Source organism: Triturus cristatus, chromosome 4_2, assembly GCF_964204655.1.
Source record: "Triturus cristatus chromosome 4_2, aTriCri1.1, whole genome shotgun sequence".
NCBI lineage: Eukaryota > Metazoa > Chordata > Amphibia > Caudata > Salamandridae > Triturus > Triturus cristatus.
The window spans coordinates 63,510,758-63,528,786 of record NC_140586.1 but is presented as its reverse complement, the minus strand read 5'-3'; the positions used below and the strand labels follow the sequence as shown (position 1 = coordinate 63,528,786).

Below are 18,029 nucleotides of genomic sequence, written 5' to 3'. Positions count from 1 at the left end.
ATGCGGAGTTCCGCAAGTGCATTTGGTCATGCTGTTTGTGCTGATTTTCAGTGCCGGGTGTTTGTCCCACACTGAAAATCAGCATGAACTGCACCATGTGCAGTGCAAGAGGGTGCTCCTTCTTTTCTGCCACTTGAGTAGATTTTCTACTCGAGCAGCAGCTTCCTCAACGCGTACGGAAGATTTCTCAATGTGACCAGTAGCTATCATCCGCGACCACCCGAGTGGAGAAATCCGCTCACCTGCGTTGAAAAATCACACGCTTGCCAACTTGATGCTGGTGAGCCCTGAAAAAACTCCATCCTGCTGAGTTTTTCAGAACTCTGTGCACTACGTGGAATGTGGAAAATTCTGCAAACTCCACGAGCAGAGCGGAATTCATCACCCAGGCCTAGCTTCTACTGGAAAAGTGGGGATCACAATTGTCAGCAATGCAGCCACGGTAGCTGCCGCGATGGGGTAAGGACGTTGATCAGATCGTCTCCAGTTGTAAAAATCACGCTGTGCCCTGCATTGCCTGATTCATTCAGCCAACTTTTGCCACAAATACGGATCTGAATATTACGTTCCATGGATGGTTTGGGCACCACCGCCATGGTCTATATCTACTGAATAACGGGAATTGTCCTTAGCCGGAACCTTGCCACGTTACGGGCATTGGTGTAACCAGGTTTTGGACTCCAATTGAGTATTGCAAGAGGGATGAGGGTCACTTCACCCGTCCCCTTGTCCTGAGGAAGATCCGCATAGCTGAGGTATTAAAGACCCTCTTTTGCCGATAAGCCAGATCGAAACGTCGACGCTACCTCCTACCGCACCTGGACCATCTTCCCCTTCCCCATTACCCCTGTTTATAGCCTTAAGGAAACTCTCCCTACAAATTCAAATGAATAATTTGCATGTGGCCAGGTTGCATCTAACTGTTTATTGATTATCAGTTTTGTACAATCTTGTAAATATATGCCCTTTACTTTTCTACACACTTTGAGCTCTCTTGACTCGTATATATACACTTGAGCACTCCTTCTTACACGTTCCCTAAAACATTTTCCTACCTTTTTGACCCTCTAATGATTGTTCCTTTAAATGACTAAATAAATATATTGTAATAATACTTAGTGGATTTGTCTGCACATTTATTTTCACGATTTACAGACGTTTGGGAGATGATTAATGTAAGCTCAAATGAGTTGTTAATTCTGTTAATCTAACTCTTCCTTGAATAATTGGTCCAGGACCATTATTTGTTTATAATAACTGAGTTATTAAGCACCAAGGTGTATGAAAGCGAAATTGATGGAGCTAGAGAGCAAGCAAGTTAGATGCCTTCAAAAAGACAGACGTTGAAAGACTACCTTTCAGGTTAAGATTCTGAGATCACATCAATGCATTATTTTGGAAGTGGCTCTCAGTAACTTTGAAAGCGCTGTATTGAGTTTTCATGTACTGCACTAGGTTGAGAATGAACCTCAACTGACTTTTCAAGCTCACTAATAAGCTGCAAATAAAGGGTACTTTGTTGAAGATACCTATTATGGAGCCTTCTGTCAGCAGTGAAAGCAGACAGATGGACTCTCAAACCCACTTTAGCCAGACTGAGATGTAAACGATACCGAGTCAAGGGCTTCTCTTGGCAAGAGTACTAATTACTTTTGATGTCTAACCTCCTGTAGCAAAAGCTCTTCTGTTAGAAGAACAAACATGTTCTTCTGGAAAGTCTCATTGCTTCGTTCAGATAGATATATTTTAAATGCCCTGTGAATGGACCTAAGAAACTAGACTAGGGAAGTACATATTACATCCCTGCAATCCTAGTTGGATCTCTTTTGAACATTCATCAAAGTAATCCACTTTGACAAGGAGAACACTTCTCTTCTAAAAACAAGTTTTTTTCATGCCTGTCAAGTGAAAAATGAATTTACCGTATTGTATGAGCTCAACCTGATTTAGGAAACAAACCTGAAAAATACTTAGAAGTAACACATGTATCCATTGACAGTAGTGTTAATCTGATTATGGCATGAAGATTGTCACATGAGACAATGTTTATGTTTTAGAGTTCAGTCCTGAAAAAAATGACCTGTTTCCAGATGACTCGAGCAAGTCCACCATGGTCTACTAAACAACATTGCTACTAATATGGAAACATTCACACATATGCTTTAAAAAAATTACATGTATGTGTAACAAGTGATTAAGGTACAAAAGCAAATAACAGCAAGAAATTTAAGGAAAGAAGGAAAAGAAACAAATAAGGCAAAGACTTCTTTCATGTTTCTTCCAGTACGTTTTGACCAGGCGATTTGGCCTTATGCATAATTTACTTCTTGATGGCGCTTTAACCTTTTATGATTTTTATTTTTAGAAATTTAACATTTAAATTTAAATAATGTTATACATTAGTTTAAAAATATCTCATTTCGATGGCTATTTTAATTTTTATTTGACATAGAAGCCTGATAAATGTAATTATTTAAGCCGTTTCCATTTTTCCAATCCTTTACTAACACAAATCACATTATGGATTGAGCATTATTGCAATCTCTTTCAGTATTTCAATATAAAATGCAAAGTGCTGATTACAGGTTTAATTTGTTGAGCTAGACATTCTGACAAAAGACGATATTCTTGGTATCCTAAATTTATTTAGACAAGGACGTACCTATTTTATAGCATGCCTTTTTTTATAAGCAGCAGAAACCAATGCTTCTGGGATTATTAACCTAAAAAACAGGTTGGTTAGAGAGGGTGATCAGTGCCTCAGAGGCCAAGCTGGCAGGTCTGACAGGAGCAGGGGTTGGGACTGTACAGGCCCTGGGCAATGCAGTAACTCACCTGGTGGCCCTGTAGCACCACAACTCAGATGCTGATTCCTCAGCTGAGAATATAGATGAGGCTTAAAGCCAGAGTGGAAGTTGTGGAAAATTTGAGAACCGGGTACACGATAGGGGTTTATGGGGGTGACAACAGCAGTCACTGAGGACTCTCTACAAAAAGAAACAGAAAAGATACATCAGGCCCCACAAGAGCTACATGGTGAGCTGGACCGCTTCATGTTGTTCGGGGTTTAGCTAACACCTATGAGTAAGTGGGAAAGATGGAACACCGATGATTATTGTGAATGAACATGGAAACGAGGGACCAAATTCTGAAATAGGTAGCTTAGCAGAATGTGATCCTCTAAGGGGAAAATTACATGTTGCAATCCCCACATCTGTGCCAGACATTTTGCTGGGAAAGTAGGACTTGTTGTATATTCCAAACAACTTGGTGTGCATTAGGGTTGTTTCGATCTCCCTACGAGGCTTAGGTTGGTACACATGATTTAATAAATAGGTTTCTTGGTGGAGGAAGATGCTTGGACGGTGTGAGGGGTTCACCAGGTTGAAGTTTTCAGAGGGAATAGTTACCCTCCTATAGTTGTCTGCATTTTTGGGGTTTGATGGGGGTGGGTCTCTGTACAGATGCTCCTGGTCTAGGATTAGTGTCTGTCCTGGGCATAGGAGGGCATTGGTATGGCATTGTAGGAACTAGACCCTAAGACAGTGTTATCTGCCATGACTGTTTTTGAGTTTATTTTGTCTGCCTATCCATCCTTCCTCCCCTCTAGATTTAATGAACCACTATGATTTGTTTTCTGTGCTTGTTGATGATCAGGGGGTTACACTTTGTGAAACATATAGTGCTGTGCTGTTACTGAGTAAACGGTTTTGTTGGTGGTTGGCTGACTACCTTGTGCCTAGAGATATTGTTGCACATTTGTCTTGTATTATTGGGCAAAAAACAGTTGAGAGTATTAAAAACAACTACATCGTTATCAAACGTTCACAAAAAGGCACGTCACTCTAAATGTAGATAAATATTTATTAAGTTGCCCATTTTTTAACTGCATTTATGAACAAATGTTAACACTCATGCAAGTGAATTTAAAGCCGTTTTCATGTGCCTGTAGCTATCTAACCTTTGGAGTAATGATCACTATATTATTCATACAATCGAAACTTGGGCCATGGTCCTGCTTTTCCTGTTCTTTATTATTTCTTATTGTTTCTATATACTTTTGTGTTTTTTGTGTGTGATGATATTGTTTATTGAGCCAGTGTGTGATGAGCGTTCTACCAATGTTGTGTTCATCATGCAGGATCACTAATTTGCTAAATCATCTAAGCACTAGTTGTAGAGCAGACCACATGCCTCACCAACTTGTCTTCTCTCAGGTCTTCGTTACAAACCCCGATGGATCTCCTGCTGTTGGCGTTCCAGTAGTTGTTAACTCTGGAAAATCTAAAGGCAATACTCAAGAAGATGGGACCGCTACGTTGACATTAAACACAGTAGACAATATCGAGCAGTTGCATATTCATGTGAGTAACCAAATGCTGAAATTGAAACATATCACTACACACAATTCATCCCATAGAGGCCTTGCCCTCATCAACTGACGAATATCTTCATACTCCGAGTGATGACTCAAAGATACAGGGCTATTTCTCACAGTTTGGGCCTGATAATAATGAATGCCCCAGGGTCTGATGGTTTAATTGCTGCAGCTGCTAAATTCTGTTACAGAGTTCAGCATTTGTATGGGGTGATAGCTTTCATCGATGCTTAACACGAACATAAAAGCTCATCTTGATGAAACCACACACAATGCTTTCTTCCAGCTCAGTCTCCTCAAGATCATACTGTTTATCCCTCCACCAGCTTTTATGTTATAGTATTTTGTTGTTGTTTTCATTCTCTTAGATTTCATGTGTTTGCACAAGGATCGGAATTTACCATGTCACTAATAGTCAGGCCCATTGAGGACATAGCTGCCACTCACATAGATTGACAACCATCTCACATACACATGCACGTGTTTCCATCCTTGAGGGGACTATGTGTGGATACTTGCCTTGTGGGGACAAACAATTCCCTATGTTTTTAAAATATACCAATAACCGAAAAATGTTAAGAAAAAATTCATGATACAGGATCCTGCTTCAAATGTTCAAATATATTGTTATTTAATTAACTTGAGCACGTGAAGACCTACTCATAATTACCATTTTTGTTTGAAAACAGGGAAAGGCACATGGCAAATTTTTTTTTTACATTAAAAATATACACGAATAACATAATGATTTATTCATATAAAAAATTCTGTACACATCCTAGGGGTATACAAAATCTGTATTATGCTACTTAATATTGTAAAAAATATATTTCAGGATTATAGAAAGGCACTTCAAACTGCAATAAACTGATAGGTTAGTGCTCAAAATCTTAAGTGATGAGGGAACTAAAGCATAAAGAGATTAACTGAAGTAACAAAGCAAAATGGTTATGTGGAAACCAGAGTTAGAATATTTGATTCCATTTTTGTCTATGTGGCTAATAGACCACATCTCCCTAGGAATGCATGTAATGTTAATATCTGTATAGGAATTGTTGCCCACACAAGTTGTATGTGATCACTGCACTGGGATGGTGTGTGATAATTCTCAAAGATGTAGTACGTGATCAAAGTAGCACAAGTCCCCAAAAACATAGTGTATGATTATTAGGATGTTCAAGACCCCACAGAGATAGCATGTGAAGATGTTGGTGTTAAAGTTCCCACCAAAATGGTATGTAACAACAATGTTTGCATCCCTGCACAGAGAGTGTGAAGATAATGGTGTAAAAGTCCAATTAGAGATTGAGTGTAATTATAGGAATGTTTAAGTCCCCACTGAGATGGTGTGTCATTATAGTGATGTACAAGCCCCACAAGGATAGTGTGTGATTATAGCGGTTTTCAAATCCCCACAGAGATGGTGTGCCATTATTGGTATGTTCATGTCCCCCGAGAGATGGAATGTGAAGATAATCTTCTTCCAGGCACCACTGAAATAGAGTGAAGAGACAATGCTCAAGTCCACACACACATATGGCCTCATTTTGATGTCGGCGTAATTGCTTCCGCTAGACAACAACTCAGTCCTGGAACCGACTGACACGCGGTCGGCGGTCCTGACCGGCCCAGTACAATGCAACCGATCACTGTTCGGTTGCATTGCACTTTTCTCAATGGGAGCTCATGTTACAGACGGGAACTGGCAGTAATACAAGCTCCCATTGAGAAAAAGGAGATGCAGTTCATTCCGGCACCCCGTAGCAGGCACCTCAAGGTACCTGCTAGGGGTACAGGGATCAACAGGGGGGGCACCATAGGTGCCCCCTCGCCCTCTAACCGGAGGCCGTGCACCCGAGGGGGCCGTGATGGGGGCCCCTAAAGTCAACTTCTGACAGGCTTTCCATGTCAGAAAGGCCAGCATGGAAAGGCTGCTGAAACCCGACATTGTAATCTCAAGGGCAGAAATGCTCACCTTTGAGATTACAGGCTGGATTCCAACTGGACGAATGGCTCTCTGAGCCTGTTGGTAGTGAGTCGGAATGACCAGCAGGTTTAATTTACGACCGCCTCGATCGTAATGAGGCAGTCGTAAAGTAAACAGACCAGCTCATTATGATATGGCCGCAAAGGCTCCGAACAAGGGTCGCATCCTTTCATGCCTGCATCATAATCTGCCCCATAGTGTGTGGAAATAATGATGTTTAAGTGCCCACAGAGATAGTGTGTTATTTTGGGAATGTTCAAGTCCTCACTGAGATACTGGGTGAAGATAATCATTATCAATGTCAACTGAAGCAGTGATTAAAGATAATGTTCAAGTCCCACAAAGAGAGTGTGTCAAGATAAGGATGTTCGAATCCAAACAGATGTAGTATTTGCATATAAGCATGTTCAAGCCACTACAAATATGGTGTGTTTAGGAAGGTTATAGCCCTTACAGAGATTGTGTATGAAGGTAACCATGTCCCCACAAATATAGTGCTTTATTATAGCAATTTTCTATAGCAATGTTCAAGAAATGTTGCATTGTTATTGTGATGTTCAGGTCCCAACGAAGAGTGTAAAGATAATCTTGTTCAAGTTTGTGCTAAAATAGTGTGCAAAGATAATGTTAAAGTCTCCATACAGATATAGTGTGTGGTGAGGATGTGCAAGAGCAAACAGTGAGAGTGTGTGATTGAAGGAATATTCAAGTGCCCAAAGAGATGTTGTGTGAAGGTAATTGTGTTAAAATCCCAATGTGATGTTAAAGTGTATACAGTGATAGTGTGTGGTTATAGGGATGTTTACGTCCATGCAAATATAGTGTGTATTTATCAGGATCTTCAAGTCAAATGTTGTCACAAAACTTTCATGTATCTATAACGTTACTTTAACCTTTGGTTTTTTTCAGTGAATTTCTTAATTTTTTAATGTAAAGTAATCTTTTATTACCATCCATAAAGTCAACCGCGTGCTGCGAGTCCCTGTGTCCAACCTCTGATGCAGCCAACCCATGTGCATGGCGTGGGTTTATGCACCAAACCTTGCCTCTGGTCAGCCTGTATCCACACATTGCGGGGATGCCAAACCCATAATGCACACAGCCTTCAGCTGTGTGTGGTGTTGGCTACAGTGCCTGGTCTGCTGCACACAAGAAACTGCCAAACAGTTAGTTTCTCAGGTCCTGGCCGCACTCAGCAGACTTACTGACTTTGCAAAAAGTCACAACACCAAAATATAAAACGTGATCTGATTGGTTTGTTTAAAGGGGGTGAGCATAACAAAATATATATGACACACTCCATATGAAGAGCATAGAACTCTAGCAAGAGTATTTCAGAAAAATATGGTAAGTTGTATTGGGGTCATGAATTTTGACCCAGGAGACTTATTTTAATGTTGATTGGGTGCTGCTGCAGACCCTGAAGCCTCCCACAACAATTTAAAAAATGCTTGGTGATATTCCTGCCCCTTTCAGGGACATCACCAGGCTAACATCAATATGTAAATAGGCCTTAAAGGCATTATGGGGTGCTCCTACAAAGAGCAGTGAAAATAAATGAGTAACTCCTACAGTTTGTTATTCACTTTAAAAAAAAAAAAATTGTGTTTGTCTAGATGTCCATCTTGGACATCCGCATCTTTAATTCTAATTGGGGGCTGCAGGGAGAGCCCAAGGACCCACACAGTCTGAGCTGACTCCCCAGCCCGCACACATCAAATGTGCCATTGGATGCAGCTTTTTTTATCAAGTGGGTGCCCACCTGGGCCACACAGAGCTCCATTTTTAGTTAGGAGATGCAGGGGGAGCCCAGAACCCCTGTGTCCACAGCTAACCCCGCTCCCGGAAGTGGGCCACTTTCTTGTTTGTAGGTGGGTGCTCTGGTGCCCACCTGTAGCACCCAAAATCCAGGGGGTGTTGTGGGCCACAGGGGATTGGAGCTCCTTCAACCCCAGCCTGCAACTGGGTGTTGGTGGGGGCCAGCACTTTCTTCTTGCACCAACCCTTGTGGGAGCAGCAATTTTTATGAGTAAAGTTTAGTTCCCTGCCTGAGAAAGTGTGGACAGGGTATGCCCGCAGTGTCCTCGGTGGAAAACCAGTGACCTCGGGAGACCTACCTGGGACACTACAAGGTTTTTTGCCCTCCTAGTGGAAGGGATCCCCTGGGCTGATATTGTATGGGGAGGAGGGCGTTTGCCTCCTCTTCCCTTTTCAAATAAATTTGACCCTGAGGGATAGGCTCCCTGGGGCCCTAGAGTTGCTCAGGGAGGGAGGTCCGAAGCCCACATCCCTTTAATTGCTATATGGCCCCAGGGGATAGTGTCCCTGGGGCCTCATTGAGGCACAGGGAGGGGGACCACATGACCCAATTTATTACTTAATCCTCAGGAGATTGGGTCTCTGGGGTGTAATAGAGGCTTGGGAAGCTGGGCCCAAGGCATGGGGTCCCAGGATCTGTTATTGGCTCCCGTAGAAGGGCTCCATGCATGCCCGTACCCAAATAATAATATATATTCACCTCCAGAACCTGGCTCACGCAGGGGTCAATGTATGAAAATTAACATGAAGTACTGCTGGATCGTTTAAATTTTTTAAAAATAATTTTTGCCCCAGTTTATCCCTACCCTGCCCCCTTCTAGTATTCAGGACAAGGGTCAAAGTCCCCAGAGACCTGTAATGGCCACACATTATGTTGCAGTTAGCCAATCGGAGCACTTGCTTCCTCCATACCTCCGCTCCCATTGGAGCAAGGTATCCCAAGGGGAAAAAGCCCCCTAGGCTAATCAGAACACTCTATTTCTTGTAGTTGAGTTTGCAAGACTCTCTCAAGAGTCCCTCAAACCCAGCTATCCAATATACAAATATTTTCTGCACCTTAATTTCTCAAGAACTACTGGACCAAGATTTAACTTCTTACCAATTTTAGTATAATTCCGTTCAGCAGTTTTTGAGGTATCACGTTGTGAAAAAAAAGTGTATTGAGATTTTGCTTTATGGGACCTCAATTTCCCTTTGCCTCCACTTGATAGATCGCTTCAAACTTTCCATGAAGAAACTAAGCAAAATAGAGCACTGTTCTGGAAAGTTGTGTAAAACTGCGCCAAAGTAATTAGCAAACCAAAGAGGCATTTCTTATTGAAGCGAAGACCTAACTTTAATTACCCAACAAAGTCCCTGTTTGTGCTCTGCTTCTTCAAGGGTCGCTCTGATTCTTCAAGGGCCACCACCTTTGTGATTTTATTCAAGTTACATTATTTTACCTCTAAAATAATAGCGCCTGTTTACTCTGAGCAGAAGTGTAGCCGAAACACGTCATGTCCTAGGAATCATGTAAATTGAATTAAATCAGAAAGCATTATCACAATGGTGTGCCATTGCCTTTTGTGTAACAAGATAACAAGAGTAATGGGGAAAGGTGTGTAACATGTGTGTGTATATATATATATATATATATATATATATATATATATATTATATTATCTACTGGCGGTCGCCAGTAGATAGCTATAGTTAGGACCGTGTTTCCATGGGAAATCCGCAACATTCTATTTGGAATAACTTTGGCGCCAATTGACGAATCCTCGCGAAATTCTCAAAATAGGTGGGGCGCTCCACTCCGCTCCTTCCCTGAAAGTCTCGGGGGGATTCGTCAAGCGGGGGCTGAGAAAAAGGGGGGGTCCCAAAACGCGTTTTCCCCATGCATTTTTCCATAGGACCTTTAGTCCGAGCTACAGCCCGAACGGCTGAACAGAATTATTTGAAATTTGGCAGAGAGGTAGCCCTCAGGTCAGGGATGTGCCTTTTGAAGGTCTCATGTAAATCTGTTCAGTATTTCCTGAGAAAATAGCATTTAAATCAATATATATATCTATAGGCGCGCTCCGAGCGCGTACCGTAAGCTTACCGTACGCGCACGGCACCGCGCACGAGCGCGATTCTGATTGGTTGTTAGATCTTAGTGAACATTCGAATCAGTCGAAACCAGGAAGTGTCGGCCGCCATTTTGTTTCTCGCAGTCTGAGGGGGTGAAAAACCAAGGCGGAGAACGTGAAAAGGAGGCAGGCTGGACAGTTCCTGACCCCCTAGCCTTTGTCAGGGGGTCACAGAAGGACCCCCAAGGGCAAAAATTAATTTAAATTTTTTTTCGAAAAATCGCGGAATGCGCATAGTGTACGCGCACGGCGTAAACGGACAAATTCCGCACGAAAAAAATTCCGCGAACTTCGCGGAATGCTTACGCGTACCGTACGCGCACGGCAAAAAAAATTTTTCAAAAAGGAAAGCTTAAAAAAAAATAAAAAAAATTGTGAGGTAAGGTTGGCTTTTAAAAGAGCCGTTGGGTTAATACAGGGATAGAGGAAAGAAAGAATGGGAAGATTATGAACGTCTACAAACGTGCTGGTCTATCCTATTGTTAATAAGGGAAACACTGGTCTCCCCAAAAACAATAAGACCAAAACACGTTGTACACCTCATTGCAACCATCCCAAATCGGAGGTTAATGTCCAGAGGAGCTGAAGAAGGTGATGCTCCCACCTCAGAGGAAGGGCTCAGCTGAGCTGCCGATGATGTACTCAGCTGAGCTTCTGAGGTTGGGCTCCGGTGACTTACTGAAGAGTTTTCTTCAGTATGTCGAGCATAGGTCCTGGGATGTTTATCCCTAAGGTGTCTCATCATAGAGTGATTTCCAAAGGAATACTTCTTCCTTGGATCTCCTCTAGATAAAACACGCTCACAAAGTCTGCAAGTGACCAATGGAGCATTGACCTTTTTCTGCCCCTCTGGAAAAGTAAAATACTCCCACACAAAAGAATCCTTTTGTTTCCTCCTTCTCTGTCTGATGATGGTGCTGCTAGGCTCACTCTCAGAAGAGGACTGCTGCTCTGCCTTTGTATCTCAATGTCAATTCAGCTCCTTCTCCTAGGGGATCTCAAGCAGTAATGCGGGGAATGGGTGTGGTGTGGGAAGTTTCTGGAACTGAAAGTAGTTTCAACCAATGAAAAGTGTTCTTTGTGGATCACATGACCAACCGTGCGCGCTCCGTAAGCTTACGGTACGCGCTCGGAAACAAGTACGCATGCGCAAACGTGACGTAAATATGCGCTTACGCAGCGCTTACGGAGCGCGTACGTAGGACGCACTCGCGCATGCGCATTACACGCACCTGCGTAACCGCGACGTTGCTTCCGCTCAACGCGCATGCGTGTACGTGTACGTCACGTACGTATTACATAAGCGCACCGTACTTATGACATACGGAGCGCGTAGCGCCAGCTTACCATACGCGCACGGCAAAAAATGCATTAAAAAAATAAAATACAAGTTTCAAGAGTTGTAGAAGATAATAACTGTGATGTACAACTGTATGTAAAGATTAATTTAAAAAAAATTAACCATTCCATATTGCAGGATATAGTACATATATTATTTTATACATAGGTTGGATATTATTTTTTACCAAAAATCGCAAAAAAAAATTCCATTTAAAAAACCGTACAAATTCACTGAAAAAACCATAGGTTTCAAACACGTTATAGTTAGGAATTAGCATTTAAAAAACCTTGCAAATTCACTGAAAAAACCATAGGTTTCACACATGTTATAGTTAGCTGGACATTTCACTCGTAAAAAACCATTTAAATTCCCCCGTTATAGTTAGCGCAGGCAACTATAACTCACGCGACCGCAATCCTCTGCTGATGACGTCAGATATTACATCACTGATAACATATGTGTCTTTCTGAAAAATAAATATTTGTAATATATGTATAGCTAAAGATTAATGGAAAAAGACATGGGTAAATAGGTGTCTAAATACAGTGATGTAATATGTGACGTCATCAGCAGAGGATTGCGGACGCGTGAGTCAGAGTTGCCTGCGCTAACTATAACGGGGGAATTTCAATGGTTTTTTACGAGTGAAATGTCCAGCTAACTATAACATGTGTGAAACCAATGGTTTTTTCAGTGAATATATATATATATATATATATACATACATATATATGTAAAGTATATATATATATATATATAGATGTGTGTGTGTATGTATGTGTATGAATATATCTATATATCTATATACAGCTAGATACATATGTGCATATATTTATATATATATATACATATATATGTATATTTACATATAAATACAAATATATATATTTTTACACATATATATTCACAAAAAAACAAGGGTTACAGAGACATTATAGTTAAGAATTAGAATTTAAAAAACCTTTGAAATTCACTGTAAAAAATCAAAGTTTACAGAGACATTGTACTTAGGCTCAGAATTGAATTGTACAAAACCAGTGAAATTCAGCCATTTTAGGTAATGTGCTTGTTTCCATATAACTCAAGCATGTCCACCATGGTCTACCAAGCAACATTGATACTAATATGGAAACATTCACACATATGATTTAAAAATATATATATATTTATTTATTTGTTTTATGCAATTAAGTTACAAAAGCAAGGAACATAATAAAATTTAAGGAAAAACGGAAAAGAAATTAATAAGAAAACTAAAAAAGGCAAAAACATATTTATGTATCTTCCAAGACGTTTGACCTGATGATTTGGCTATATGCATAATTTACTTCTTATGGTGCTTTAATCTTATATGATTTTTATTTTTTGAAATTTGACATTTCAATTTAAATAATGTTATATTTTTCTTTAAAAATGTCTCATTTCGATGGCTATTTTCATTTTAATTTGACATAGAAGCCTGATAAATTTAATTATTTAAACTGTTTACATTTTTCCAATTTTTTACTAACACAAATCACATTATGGATTGAGCATCATTGCAATCACTTTGAGTATTTTAAAATAAAATGCAATGCGCTAATACCAGGTCTAATTTGTTGATCAAGACATACTGACAAAAGATAATATCCTTGGTAACTCACACCCTCGCAATGCACTACTTATGAACTCACATACTAGATCATTTATGACATCGTCAGTGACATCAGTCATGACATCACTGATGACATCCCAAATGATATCACTGATGTGTGGTTGCTTGCCGAGTACCTGTCTGGCATCTGAGTTACTATGTGAGTGTGTGAGGATGTGTGTGACAATCTTTATGGATAAGTAAGTGGTTTAGTTAGTAGTTATTTGGGTTAGTGAGTGCATGTATTAGGGGCTGTATGGGTGAGTGTGTGTATTTCTGTGCCAATAAGTGAGTGGATATGAGTGGTTTATTAGTGAGTAACTGCGCATGTGAAAGGCATGGTGTATATGAGTGACTGTATGGGTAAGTGACTGAATGTAAGGGCAGCTGTATGGGTGATTGTGTGCTTGGGTTATTAACTAACTAGGTGAGTGAATATGTGTTAGTTTATGTATAAGTACATGAGTGGGTGTAAGGATAATTCAGTAGCTAAGTGACTGTATAAGTGAGTGATAAGGTGTGTTACTGAAAATATGGGTGATTGACTGGTTGCGTGAATGTCTGTATCACAATGTCAGTTGGTATCTAAGTGGTTGTATGTGTGTGTGAGTGGGTACATGTATGCCTGTATGGGTATGTGGTTGCTTGCTGAGTACCTGTTCCAACATCTGAGTTACTGTGTGGGCAGGTGAGGGTGTGTGTGTGATAGTCTGTTTGGATGAGTAAGTGGGTTACTTGGAACCTATATGGGTTAGTGAGTGCATGTGTGAGGGGCTCTATGGGTGAGTGTGTGTATGTCTGTGTCAGTGAGTGAGTGGATGTGTCAGTGGTTTATGGGTGAGTAACTCCACGAAAAAGGCATGGTGTATTTGAGTGACAGTGTGGGTAAGTGACTCAATGAAATAGTAGCTGTAGGGGTGAGTATGTGCTTGGGTTAATGACTAAATAGGTGAGTGAGTATGTGTTAGTTTCTGTATGAGTAAGTGAGTGAGTGTGTGTATAAGTATATGAGTAAGTAGGTGGCTGTGTGATTGACTGTATGTCTGAGTGAGTAGGTGTGTCAGTAGCTCTATGATTGACTGGCTCAGTATGTGAGTGGCTGTATGGGTGTATGAGTGGATAGGTCAGTGGCTGTATTAGTCAAAGAGTGGGTATGTGAGTGACAATGTGGGTGGGTGTATAAGTACTGGTAGGGGTGAGGGAGCATGGCTTGATAGCTAAGATGGCAGGCATGTGAGCCGGAAGCTCTGCACAAGCCTGCTAATTATCCTGTTCCACCTGTGGTGAGTCAGGGCAGTCCCCTATACAGGGAAAAGGATCCCAAAAGCAATCCCAAAAGGAACCCAAGTGCTGAGACCTTGAAGTGAGTAGGCAGTCCTGCGCTTCCCAAAATGGCGGCCGAAGATTTCATATGCGACTGAAGCAGTGCAGCGCTCAGAGGTGTTTGGACCAGCCAGGGTCTGTGAGGGCAAGATGAGGGCTGCCTAGCAGAGAGGCGGTGCCTCGGAGGTGGCTCCTGATTGGAACAGAGATACCTGCAGGAGCTGAGCTGCCACAATGAGATTGGTTGGTGCCATGGCACTGCAGCACTGGGGAGGGCTCCCCGGGAGTCACCCTAGACTGCATGTGGCCTGGGAGAGCACAAGAGAGTGAACGGGCCTACACTCCCCAAAATATTGACCTAGATTCCCGCAAGACGGAGGCAATGCAGACCTAAAAGGAGTTCGGACTGGCGTGGGATTGTAACGGCTGGATGTGAGCTGCCTAGCGGTGAGACAGTGCTGCGGTGGTGGCTCCTTGGTGGAGCGGAGTGAACTGCAGGGACCGGACTGCTGCAGTGAGACCTGAGCCTGGAGGCCCCACCTTAGCCTGAGCGGTGCTACTGCACCTGAGCGAGGACACCACAAAGCAACCAGAGCGGATGACCAGGTGGCTCCCAGACAAGACGGGCAGTGAGTGGTAGCGGCAAAGGCTCGGGGCCTAGGTGAGGGCCCGGCATTGAAATGGGGTGGAGAGAGGACTGGTGACTGGCAAGAGTGGTTGCAGTATCAGGCTATTGTGAGTGGGGCCCCTCTCTGGGTTTGGGGCCCACAGACCAACAGCCTGGGACTGTGAGGGGACATTGGCAGTCATCACAACCCTGGCCCAGGAATAGCACAGTTGGTAGTGGGGTGGAGATTCCAGATGTAATTACCTACTGGCTAGAACCCAAGACAGGTGGAAGGCTGTGAAAATTGGGTCTACAAATCTGAAGGTGCTGAAGTCTGACCCTGCAGAGAGCGGATAGTGGAGACCCACCCCTGGCCCCCCAAATTATGCAGCCCCAGACCAGATTATAACAGGGGGTGTCCCCCCAGGGCTGGAGAAACTGACCGGCCCAAAAAGAAACCCTGAAGAGGGCCAGAGGACTGAGCAAGAAAGTGATTTCCCCGAGTACCTGCGACAAACAGTAAGGTCTGGCCTGGCCCTGGAGCCCACGCCCCTGGGCGCTGCAGCTCGAGTCCTGGACTGCGCTGGTGGGGCGGGGGCTTACGCTTGGTGAACACCTACATTCACTGGGCAATAGGACCTTGGAGAAGTGTGTTGGGCACCCGGGTTAACTGCACGATCCTTGGGTGGGACTACCTCTCACCACTGTTGCCTCCATTGCCACTGAACGCCCTGTGAGCCAAGGTGGGCAAGCCTAGGGCAAGACAGATGGGGACATCTCGCTAGACTCACAGACTCATAATAACGACGGCAGGCTCCTGGTTACACACCTGAGAAGGGGGGAAGACCTAATCCACATAGCAAACATATACGGCCCCAACACGGATGACTCAGCTTTTTGGTCTGAGGTGTCCTGCACGCTGGAAGGTTTCCCCCAAAACGACCTCATGGTCGTAGCAGGGGACTTCAACATCCCTTTAGACCACATAACGGATAGACAATCCACCTGCCAATACCACCCCACGAGCTCACATGCTGTACTACAAAATATTTGCTGCAAATTTAACCTTAAGGATGCGTGGCCCCTCCAACATCCAGACACTAGAGACTACACCTTTTACTCTAACCCCCGCAACTCATACACCAGGATAGACTATATCCTCATCTCCAGCTCCCACACACGACTAAAACTGGCCGGGTGTCACAATGAGGCAGTACCAAAGAGATGGCGTTTTAGCAGCGATGCACTTTTGGATCCTGCGCACAAAAAGAGGATCGAAGAAGCTATAACAGACTACCTTAAACACAACAACACTCCGGAGATTAGCACTAATACGCTCTGGGATGCACTGAAAGCTACCGTCAGGGGTACAATAATTGGTATTAAGACAAAAATAAACAAGAGCACCAACCTGAGATTATCCCAGCTTGAACAGGAGATCCAAAATTTAGAGAAGTCCCACGCAACTTCCTTACACAATAGCGAGCTCTTTGCTTCACTAAAACAACAAAATATGAATACAACAAAATACTTAGTGAGAGGGCAGGGTTATGAATTAATAAATATAAAGCTCTTAACCTATGCGAAGCTAACAAAGCAGAGAAACCGCTTGCGTCCTTTCTCAAACACAAACAGAACCAGTTTGTCATCTCATCTATTAAAGACTTTATCAATAAAACCCATACCAAACACAAAGACATCCTTAGGACCTTCAAAGAATTCTATCAGGAACTCTATAAGAATGACCAGCCCCTAAACCTAGAAGACTGCACCAGATACCTAGAAAAACTCAACCTACCGCAACTAAACACAGATGAGAAAATTAAGCTAGGACAGGAAATTAACTACACAGAGATTGAAATGGCAGTCAGAGCCCTAAGGGACAACAAAGCCCCTGGCCCAGACGGGTTTACAGCCTCACTCTACAAAACCTTCTTAGACCAGCTAAAACCAACCATGAAACACGTTTTTAATCACACAGCATCTAAAAGGACCACACCACACACCATGTCGGAAGCCAACATAATAGTCATTCCGAAGGAGGGGAAGGACCAACTCTCACCGAAAAACTATAGACCTATATCACTGATTAACGTAGACTGCAAAATATACGTGAAGATCCTTGCGGTCAGACTTAACTCTCCCCTACCAAAACTAATAAGCAATTCCCAGGTAGGCTTCCTCCGTACTTGCATGTCTAACGATAACAACCGCCTTCTGTGCCACATCATAGAGCATGCTGACATTAAGACTGAACCGGCGGTAGCTATCACCTTAGATGCTGAGAAGGCCTTTGTCAGGGTTTCCTGGGATTTCTTGGAACGCTGCATGCAGTCTTTCAATCTAGGCGAGGACTATATACGTATGGTTATGGCCCTTTATGGAAACCCTTCAGCCCGCATTGTCGTGAATGGCTCGCTCTCCGAGCCTTTCACATTACAACAAGGTACTAGACAGGGATGCCCACTATCTCCATCCTTATTTTTACTAGCATTGGAACCCCTTATCAGGGACATCAAATCAAACGATAACATCAAGGGGGTGGATATCAATGGCGCCCAAATAAAATTAGCCGCTTACGCAGACAACATACTAATTGTAACTGAACAACGAGGGCATCAATTGCTGCCCTGAGGGACACAATAACCAGATATTCTGACCTTTCAGGGTACAAACTCAACAGAGAGAAATCAGAACTCAAACCATTAAACATCCACAGTACGAGGGAGATCCTGGGAGAGTCTGGACTAGCATGGCAAACAGGCTACATAAAATACTTAGGCATCGAATTTAGTAGCAACATGCGTTTGGAATCTTGGTCACCAAA

The 18,029-nt window shown here is 42.7% G+C and overlaps 1 protein-coding gene across 1 annotated transcript in view; it reads left to right on the top strand.

Annotated features, from left to right (window-relative positions):
* Window positions 1-18,029, top strand: part of LOC146832981 (complement C3-like) — a 1,056,379-nt gene that overhangs the window by 190,885 nt on the left and 847,465 nt on the right. The window contains exon 11 of the mRNA XM_085600524.1: window positions 4,218-4,364. Coding sequence (XP_085456650.1) covers window positions 4,218-4,364 — 147 coding nt within the window. The remainder of the gene's footprint in view (window positions 1-4,217; window positions 4,365-18,029) is intronic.